Source organism: Homalodisca vitripennis, unplaced genomic scaffold (assembly GCF_021130785.1).
Source record: "Homalodisca vitripennis isolate AUS2020 unplaced genomic scaffold, UT_GWSS_2.1 ScUCBcl_5598;HRSCAF=12398, whole genome shotgun sequence".
NCBI lineage: Eukaryota > Metazoa > Arthropoda > Insecta > Hemiptera > Cicadellidae > Homalodisca > Homalodisca vitripennis.
This window is the reverse complement of record NW_025781706.1, coordinates 13,796-24,858: the sequence shown is the minus strand read 5'-3', so window position 1 is coordinate 24,858 and position 11,063 is coordinate 13,796. Positions and strand designations below refer to the sequence as shown.

General features: G+C 33.6%; 1 protein-coding gene across 1 annotated transcript; it reads left to right on the top strand.

Moving 5' to 3' along the window:
- Nucleotides 1-388: 388 nt before the first annotated feature.
- On the top strand, nt 389-10,651 carry LOC124373446 (DDB1- and CUL4-associated factor 5-like; the record flags this gene model as incomplete). Its single annotated transcript, XM_046831818.1, has 5 exons — nt 389-432; nt 1,231-1,350; nt 1,519-1,623; nt 10,045-10,207; nt 10,587-10,651. Coding segments are annotated over exons 2-5 (342 nt in total), but the record flags the coding sequence as incomplete, so codon positions are not given.
- Between the last annotated feature and the right edge of the window lie 412 nt (nt 10,652-11,063).

Genomic DNA, 11,063 nt, shown 5'->3' with positions numbered 1-11,063 from the left:
AAAAACTGGTTTTTGTCATATTGTAACTGAAAAAACAAAATATCATTTATGTGTGTGAGAAGACCTATTATTTGTAACTGCAATATAATCTGCTACAAAATAAAAAAATCATCACAAGAATGATAAAATGTAGTTTAATTAAATTACTTTTTGTCGTACAGGGTCCTGGTACGTTATGGGTCGGCGGAGAGTTGCATGTCCGTACGATGGGATGGCAGGGGACACCGTCTCCTCGCATTGCGCCGTAGAATGCCCACCAATCCTCTACCCAGTAGATTCACCATTCCATCTGGCGCAGTTTGACCATTCTTCCTATTACAACTCATGCACCATGAAGAGCTGCAGTTTTGCTGGTGAAAATGACCAATACGTGCTCTCTGGCTCAGATTGACTTTAATTTGTACATGTGGAAAATTCCAGAGAGTGGACCAGGTTAGTCCTGTACGGTAATTGACAGTAACAGGATCAATATTAAACAGTTTTTATTCCAGCAGTGAATAATAAGTCATTAACATTCCCTTCAAGTCTTCTGGTTATCTCATATATTGGGTTTTATTTCTTTAATAGTCCAACTTTTGCTGCTTCTAATAATAATTTCTCTGATGGGCTCATAAGATCCTCCTTTTTCCTGCCAAAATGTCTTCCGCAAATGCCAGCACATTTAGTTTCCCTCCAATGTTTAGACCTTCTGGCGCAATCTTTGTTGTTTTCAATGCATTTTCAATAGCAAAATTGAATAGGAGTGAGCCTGTCTTGCGTTACACAAGTGCTGCTTTGAAATTTGCCTGTATATACCTTTTGTAGACCAAAGAATAAGTTGTTAAATTATTTTTAAATTGATTTAACTTTTTCCATTTTAATTAAATAAATATCCTAATTCTGTTTCAACAAAACTTTTCAGAGAAGGACAATGAAGAATTTGAATCCTTTCAGTCGTTTTCTTTGTGTAGAATTCAAAATTATACCTCTCTTCTTGTGTATTTTTTCGGTGTGGTTGTAGTTATGCCTGGTAATAAATTGTAAAGGATCTGCAAAATGTGTTACATAAATCACTGCTTCTAGGATATACAACACAATAATATTGTCGTATAACTGGTTTTTTACTGATTCATCTTTTTAAAAATTACACATTATTTTAATTCATTTTTTCTTTTTGAATGAGAACTCATCTAGTCTAGACTAGCAAGTCCACTGCAGTTTGGTTCATGTTGATTTCATGATTATTTTCAGGAACATGGGTACCTTCTGCCCACATGATTCTCACTGGACATCGCTCTATTGTCAATCAAGTGCGTTTCAATTCCACTAACCATCTGATTGCTTCATCTGGTGTTGAGAAAAATGATAAAGGTATTAATATGAATAACCTACATAATTCTTCTAGTGAGTAAGTAAAGTGAGAAAGTGCAAGTTTTGTGATACTTGATAATGTGTAGTTGTTAGAAACTATTTATTTAGCCCATAAACTATTGTTCAAACTAATAAAACATGTTAATACAAATGTGTAAAATATTCCAGGTTTGGAGTCCTTTTCCTTTGCCAAACTCAAATGGAGATGACACACATCATCGAAGAGTCTTTTCTCATGAAGAATACATTGGTTTAGTTTTGTCCAGTGGCCAGGTAAATTTAAGTATATTTGTTGTCCACCACTTGCTTGTTTTGATTAATGATAATTAGTTTTTTACCATGTGATATTATTTCTTTATTAATGTAAGTAAATTACAAAATAATGCGTTCTTTAGAAATTTTAACCTCATGAAATGTTTAATAAACAAATTTAAAAGATTATCATTCATCCATAGTTAGTAATTGTAATTTTTTCTGAATCTATTCAAACATCAAGTTAAACATGCATACATTTTAGCCACAAGACAATAGGATCAAAATAATACAATCTTGATCATAAATAAAACATAATTAATAGAAATATTCTTTTAGAAATAAAATACAGTTGCACAGGAATTTTTATTTTCATGATAATCATGCTGAATTAAGAGTCCATATCAAACCAAATGATCGAAGTTTTATTTTTGACGATTGAAGGATTGTGAAGAAAACAGGATTTTTCAGGACATTTGCCATCGTTCAGTGAAACAAAAAATCAGTAACACTACGTTTCGAGATCTGCAATCTAATCTCTTCCTCAGGTAAAAACTAACCTAATACATAGTTACAAACTAGGTTAAAATAAACAAATCATACCAAAGCGTTGTGGCACGCTTAAGTCAGGAATCACAACCACCATGTTGTGTGTCAATTTCACTAACTCTAAAACATGCACTTAATAAAAAACTATACACAATACTAATCATTAAAACTGAACTACAGAATACAGGTCACAATACGTCTGCATTCGTCTACCATCCACCTACGACTGACCAGAGGCCAATAGCAAATGGCAATCGTCACGGCAGAAAGAAACAAGATGGCGGAAATAAAAAGGAAGGGGGACAGGAATGGGCCTTTTTTTATTATTGGTTCATGCTAGATAGACTTCTTAAAACCATATTGTGACTCCGCATTGGTTTATTACTACAAATATCTGATCCGTTTGATAATTTTTGGTTTTCTTTTTTAGTTCATTTTTTAGAATTGGCAACCAAAGCGGCATAATTTCGACTGATGGTTGACTGATTGGTTGGTCTGCCAATTTAATGTATGTTGCCTTTATTAATTTCATTTTGAAGAAATGTGGTTCCCAATGTATTATGTTGGCTTCATCCCAATTCATATGATGGTCTTCCGACCAACAATGGTGCGCAATTTTTTACTTTCCTGTGAGGCCCTTTCTTGTGTTTTCTTTGTGCTCTTTTATCCTTACGTTTAATGGTCTTTTTGTCTCGCCTATGTATTCCCTATTGCAACTACATTTTATACTGTAACCACAGTTTTTGGAATCCTGTGTGCCATTTTTTGTTTTTATGAGACTTTGTCTAAGAGTATTGTGTGTTTTAAACACGGTTATAATGTTGTACTTTCTACCTACTCTTCTAATTTTCTCCAATAATCCCGGCACATAAGGAATTGACATAAACACAAATTTCTCACCATTCTGTTTTTCTGACTTAGGAATGATTCTTCTGGTTCGTTTGCACTTATTTATTACTAATTGAGAGTATCCATTGCTTCTAAGATCCAATTCAATTTTCTTAAATTCCTCTTTTAATCCATCTTTTATCTGACCATAAAACTCTTTGCTCTATCAAATAACGAGTAGCCTACTCCTTCTTTGACAGATTTGTTATGGTTGGATTGATAATTTAAATATTTTCCAGTTTGTGTTTTCTTTCGAAAAACAGTTGTCTTAAGGACATCCCTATCTCTTAATACACACACACATCCAAAAGGAGAAATAATATTAATGTGATTTAAAAAACTTATTTAATTCAGTGTCTCCATGAGGAATAATAACAAAGGTATCATTCCACATACCTCCACCAAATCTTCGGTTTGAACTGAGCTGAAGCTAAAACTTTTCACTCAAATTCCTCCATAAAGATATTGGCAAAAATAGGAGACAGTGGAGAACCCATTGCCATCTCCTCATCTTGACGGTAAATTTTACCCTCTAACTCAAAATAATTCCATTGAATGCATAGTTCTAAACAGTTCTATAATTACTGGCACTGGAAGTTTAGTTCTATCCTGTAATGTTTGGTCTTCTTTGATACGTGATTCAAAATTACAAGAGTTTCTGGAACTGGTACATTTGTAAATAGACTTTCAATGTTAAAACTTACTAGTTTGTCAGTTTCAGTCAACTTGAGGGATTTCGACTTCTCTACAAAATCCTTGGAATTTTTGATAAAAGAGTAAGTTTTTCTTACCAATGGCGTTAAGATGTCCAAGAGGACTTAAGACAATTCCCTGCAAGGTGAATCACGAGAACTAATGATGGGCCGGAGAGGGATGGTAGGTTTGTGGTTTTTAGGAAGGCCATACATATGGGGGATTTTGGAATGGTGAAGAGTTAGTTTTAGATTTAAATTTATCTGAAAAAAATGCTTTGTGTTTTCTTAAGGTGTTTGCTACTTTGCGTTCAAATGAATCAGTTGGGTCTTTATTTAAAACTGTATATTTTCCAGTATTTAGTCTCCACAATCTTTTCTTTATACGCTACTGAGTCAAGTACAACAGTAGCGTTGCCTTCATCGGCTGGTAGGATTTTGACCGTGTCATCTTTCCCAAGGATCGACATGGCCTTTTTCTACTCTATTGTCAAATTGGGTTTTGTGGGAGGAATTTTCTTGAGCAAAAGACTGGCCTGACAACGAAACCGGTCACCCTGTTCCTCAGATAACTGTGAAACAGCCGACTCGATTCCAGTTACGAAATCCAGTACCTTTACCAATTTTTGTGTCACAAAAAAGTTTAAACCCTTGGATAAAACTGATATTTCCACTTCATTGAAGATTTTTAAAGAGAGGTTGATTACATTTTTATTATTTGCATCTGTATTCACCTTGCCATCTTTAGGCAAATCACTTTGTTTGGGCCTAATTTTTTCAAGTTCTTTTTCCTGTCTATTTCAGAAACTTTTTTACATCTATTTTGGATGCTTTCAAGAATTTTGTTGAGTTCTGTACCAATGAGGGTTTTTAATTAATTTTTTACACTCAATACTATTTTGGAAGAGGCATCTTTCACGATGATGATATGCAATTCTTTTTTTAAGTAAAGATTTAGAATGATCCGGCTGAGACACTAATATGTCTCAATAAGTAAGATTTTGTAAATTTGTTATATGGATTTTTTATTATATTGATAATTTATCTTGAGTTTAGTTCAGAAATTATTACATTTTGTTAGAAAAATATCATTTCACTAACAGGTATAAAAAAATATTACGATTGGTTTTTACACATATCACTTTATTATTATTAAACAAATGCACACAAAACTCCTTTGCATGAAAAAAGTCGGAATTCTTTTAACACATTCACGACGTAGGTGATAACTACCTTCGTAATTAAGTGGCGTGTTGATATCGGTAAAATCTGTCAGAAATGCGTATTTTGTTTTTTTGCTTAAATCACTCGACAGCAGTTATAAAATATGTGCAAAACTATCAAAACGTAAATTAAACCATTTTTTGATGAACTTTTTATACATATATGTGCGTGTACCACGTGTGGTACACGACGCGCTGAACTAATAAGACATTAATCTACCGCGTCGTGTACCACACGTGGTACATGTGTTGCTTCTAACCTGCGTCTAGCTAGACATTTAGCGAGCATCGTTTGGCGCGCTTTTGTCTTTCTTCTGTCAGTCTGCTTCGTTAATTTGTAGGTTACCACTGCTAGTGACTGGGTGTGTGTTGAATTGAAAGTTATTTTGTGGTGTTTCGTAGTGAAATTGTAATAAAATGGACGAACAAGAGATCGATGATGCTCTTGAAGGCCACAGTGATAGTGAACTTACTGATTTTTTCTGTGTCGGGGAGCGAATACTTACCATCTGAAGCAGATAGTGAGGATTCAAATGCAGACGGTAATGATGAGGAACTTGATGCAAATGAAGTTAAGTCATGCATTAAATATCGAAGAAAATGTTAATTGTTACTTCAGATGACGTAAGCCTTCAGAATGCAGTTCTTTATTTCTCACAAAATATAAGCTTAAGTGATGAATTAGGTTTAAATATTTATGAAAATAATACAAGATCAGAATTAGAAGAACCTTATCAGGAAAATAATGAAACCGCCAATGGCAATGTGCCCGAAACTGATGATGGGCCAAATGGTGATTGAAACTGAAACAAGTACCGGTAATGATGACGATGGTAATGAGTGGGATGACATAAAGAGTACTGTTAGACAATTTTCCCTATACTGACAATGAAGGGTTAGTATATGATTTTGACATATCAAATCCTGTAAACAGTATTAGAGCAGTTTTTTAACAGACGATATTATTAACCTCATCGTAGAAGAAACAAACCGATATGCCCGGCAAGATATTTCAAACAATATCCCCAAACAGAGGTCTTTTATGAGGCAGTGGATTGACTGTACTAGTGGAGAAATAAAACAATTTCTAGGGATTTTGATTGTGATGGGGATGTGCCCTTTGCCTCAAATAAGGTTTTACTGGTCAAATGACACCATGTTTAAAAATGACTTCATAAAACAGGCTATGAAGAGAGAGCGGTTTGAAATGCTTCTTCGATGTCTTCATTTTCATAATAATGAAGAAGCAGTAGGTGAAGAAACCCAGGATGAAAAAGCTCCAAAATCTGCAGGTCATGTTAAATGATAGATTCAAAGCTGTCAGGATTCCAGGTGAAACTGTAGTTATAGATTGAGACCATGGTCCCGTGGAGAGGCAGGCTTAATTTCCGGCAGTACTTGCCGGACAAATCACACAAATATGGTGTGAAAATATACAAGCTTTGTTCTCCTGATGGCTATACCTGCAAGTTCAAAATATACGTAGGTAAAGGTGACATTACATCTGGAAAAGGCCACAAACAAAAAATAATGCTGCATCTTATTCATGATTTCTTAGGCCACGGCCGTTTTGCTGTACGCTGATAATTATTACAACAGCGTCGAGTTAGCTGAGGCCTTGCTTAAAAGAAAAACTTACCTTTGTGGTACCTTGAGAAAGGATTTGAAGTCCAATCCGAAGACTGTTATAAGCAAGAAATTGAAAAAGGGTGAAGTGTATGCGCAGGAGAACAAACAAGGTGTAAAAGTAATCAGCTGGGTCGACAAGAGGCGAGTAAACTTGATAAGTACTCGACCTGAGGATGGGGACAACTTATTGCCCAGTAAAAAAACCAATAGAAATAACGAACCAATCATGAAACCTAGCTGTGTTTTAGCTTACAATGATGCCAAAAAGGGCGTAGACGTATCAGACCAAATGAGTTCGTATTATAGCCCATTGAGAAAAACATCTAAATGGTACAAGAAGGTTGCACTAGAGTTATTGCTGGGTTACATGTGTTGTGAACGCCTTTGTGGTATTCAACAGTGTTAGGGAAAAGAAAGCTAAATGGGATATGCTAAAATTCCGATCTGTTTTGGCAAGAAAGCTTGTAGAGGAAAACAGTAACTGTAATCCTGCTTCTAACCAACTCTCAACACCTCCGATTTCAGGTAATCTTTATTTATAACTAGTGTATTTCATTTAAAATTATATAATCTGAATCCGTATTGTTTTAGGAAACAGATCAAATAGTTTACACGTAAATTAGGCCTCAAAGTCTGTACAAACAATTTTAATTATAAGCTTCTTGAACATTTGACTTTAACCATATTTTCAACATTTAATGTGCTGTTTTCAGCAAGACGATTACCTACTCAAAAACACGAATTAGTTAAGAGAGATGGCCTTGCTAAAGCAATCAAGGAAAACGATGTTTACCTTGCTATGAGTCTCTAGTTGCCTGTCATGGAACAACAGAAGCCAGAAAACGTTGCAAGAGAGTTACAACTTTCTGCAAAGACTGCACAGATAATCCAGCGATGTGTTTGGACTGTTTTCAATAACAAACATTAGACGAAAAATGTCATGTAGATTTAGAGTTTTTTTAATACTTAAGTTATTTTCATTACTTTATTTCAATTTACGAAGTATTTGTTAGGTTAGACTTGTCACTTTCTGCAGATTAAACTCATAACTTATAACGTGAGCAACTTTTTTAATCTACCCGTAATAACTACTCTAAATGTATGAACATATATTAAGTTTAAGAACATAAAGGTTTACAGGTTTATCTTTGCTGATAGGCTTATTAGCTATCACAAACACGGCAAACAACTATTCAGATACTATGCAATTTTTTACACCAATTTTGGGAAAAAAAAAAAACGAGTTTGCATTGAATGAAAAAATATTATAAGAGTTTTATAGATGGCGTAGACAGAAATGTAGAACCTTCTAGGCAAACGTTAGTTTCAGAGAGCCATTTGAAAATGCATTGTTCGTGTACCACGGGTGGTACATGACGCGCTGCTGTAATGTGGGCCGTGCGCCACACGTGGTACACGACGCGCTCGTGAGAAGATCGCCGTGTACCACACGTGGCGCACGTCGTCGTGAATGTGTTAAGTAACTAACATGGTAACCTGGGTTTGGGAAACAGAACAAATAACTGATCCTAAGCATAAAATAAAAATAAAGATGTCTTCTTAAACATCTCTAGTCTGCGTAAGTGATGCAGTAGTCATCACTTTCAAGTTCTCCTGCAGGGTACTTTCTTTCAGTTTTCAAGTTGTAATACTGATGATGAACTGAAGGTATGAATTTCATTAGGTTTATCATATCCTTCTTAGTCATGGTGATCGGCCTAAATGTACTATAAAGAAAATGTTTAAGAAAATTAGCCAGGCTTTTCAATAGACGTCCATTTCCTTTCTTTTGAATGTTTATTTTTTCAAAATGACATGTCTAGTTTTTTTATATTTAACAGTAAATGGCTCTTCCTTTTCAATTCTAATCTGGTTCACTCACAACATTTAGTTCCTGTTGGTGATAGCTTTTTCTAGGGTTTTGGTTCAATTGAAGTCTTCATGGTTAATTTCTGTAAATATATGTTTGTTTGTTTTTCTGCAGCCAAGAATTATGTCATACCTCTTGGTAAAAAGATATTGCTACTAATTTTTGCTCTTTTTTCAATTAAAATAAATTGTTCAGGAGGTAGCTACGACCTGGTACAAGGAACTTCATGTTAGTAGTTTCATTGTTAACATTTTCATTCAGGAGGTATTTCATAAGAGATAAAAAAACTCAGATGTCTGAGTTTTGGCCGCTGCATTAGTCGGAGTAAATGAAAAATGGGTTTTTCATTATTGCTATGAATAGTCAAGTGTTTTGTTAGACAAGAGCTTATTTCCTGTAAGCCCCTAGAACCTTCAGTTTCAGGCCACACATACATTCAGGCTTTTTTGTCACTGAAGACGTGAACACCAGTCATACACATATAGATTTGCTTTTATAACATGTTACGGGACATAGACAGTTTTGGGAAAGCCAAAGCTTTCTGTAGATCAAAAGGTAACACATAGTAATTGTCAGAATATTTACCTTGGTGCCATGAGTTAACCAAACAAAATCACCATTTATAGAAATGTATGCTACTATTTTTTTTACCTTCAAACATTTCTGTTATATCATTTCAAAATTTTTATTTATAAGAGTCCATTAATATTTTTGTATTTTTTTGGTATATGTTTTACAGAAAGTGTTTCAGCAGCTCCACGTCCCATACAGATTTCAATTAAGATTAATTCTTGCATAACGTTTCTTAATACAGTAGTATTCAATTCTTTAATACCAATTACTAACCAAATCAATAATCAATCAGGTGTTTCATCATTTTCAAAACAATTCATTTATATTGTTTGAAAAATAAAAATTGCTTTTTCCAAACTTATTAAGATTTGCAGTTTTTCATATAAGTTTTATCTATTATTACTTTCTTCTTAATTTCCACTCACAGCAACGTTTTGCACATGACAATGACCGAATGTTAATGTACCATACATATTGTGAAGATCATATCAATGTACAATTTTATTATCACATCTCTCAAACTACAATATTTTTCTTAAGTGCTTTTTAAATATGGTCACTGCTTCATTTATTTTGTATTGAAAGTATTTTTGATATGATTTCAGTTTGTGTAAGGAATTTTTAAATGATATGGAGAATGAAGTGATTGTTTTGAAAATTCTTGTGTTCCAGCTATCCTATTATTGTAGAAAAGTTTATCAGACACCGTAAAACTTGGTATTTTTTTAAAGTTTGGTGCACATTTTTTACATGGTGATTGATTTTATAGCTAAGCTAATAATAATTTGGGGTAATGGATCTAAAAAGAAAAGCTGTTAAAAAAGAAATGTAAATGACTGTTGATTTTTTATATTTATAGCCGTCAGTGCTTGTAGATCGTTCTCTGTCTTCTCTGTCAGTGTTCCCTGCCATTTTCAAATATTTTAGAAAGATTGAGGTTATCTTGTCATTTCAATAAATTTAATAAAACCTTAACACTACTTAAAACTCTAAAAATTGAAATGTAATTTTTTTTTAGTTTATCTCGCATGACTACAGTCACGAATCCACAAAGGAAGACCCACGGATGATGGCTTTTTTCGATTCCTTGGTGCAGCGTGAGATAGAAGGTTGGACATCAGGGCCAGACAGTCACAGTGAACCTCCCTCCCCACTCGCCTCAGATCATGTCATATGTGATGGTAACGGACATCTGTTCCATTCCTGAAATATATCAGTCAACCAGTGCAATTAGTATTAATTTACTGTTTACTCAGAGAACTATAGACAGCATGTTCTTCACAAAATGGGTTTTCTCACTGCATATTTATTATTATTATGGAATTATCAGTGAGTTTATAAGCTATATTCATTCATATGAACAAACTAATATACTAACAATTTTATTATTATAAACTATATTTGTTATTCATAAAAATGTATTGATTTTGGCTCTGTTTAATTCGTAACTTCCTATGACATTACCACCATAAGACACTTTATTAGGTATTATTATAACTGTACAAATTGCTTAAGTTCAAACCTTTGAGATATTTTAACTATTTGTTGTCCCCCTTATAGATTCTTCAAGTTGCAGTGGATCTGAAAATGAAGAAAAAAATCATAAAGGTAAATTATTAATAAAGGTCTTTTTAGTTGGTAGTTTTTTAATGAATATTTTAATTAGTTTTCAGTATCAACAAAAAGCGATCTACGCTCAATGCTTAACATAGGATCCAAGTTAGTTGCAATATTACATTTTAAATTGTACAAGTAAGTACAATGTCAAGGTTGAGTATTGTGATAGCAGGTCCATGTTTACATGCTATGTTTGTACTTACTTTTTAAACATTTTGATTATTGTAAGTCAAGTTATTTTTCAGAATATCAGATGACGTAATTCAATTGGCAAATTTTCTAGAAAGTATGTTATTCCTTCTTCAAGCCATATGTCATTGAAGTGAATTTTTAATCAGGAATAAATTAGGACACTTACTTTGTTTTGTTACTGGTAGTGTTGTATACATGAAAATTGTTATGATGTATTATAATTAAGCC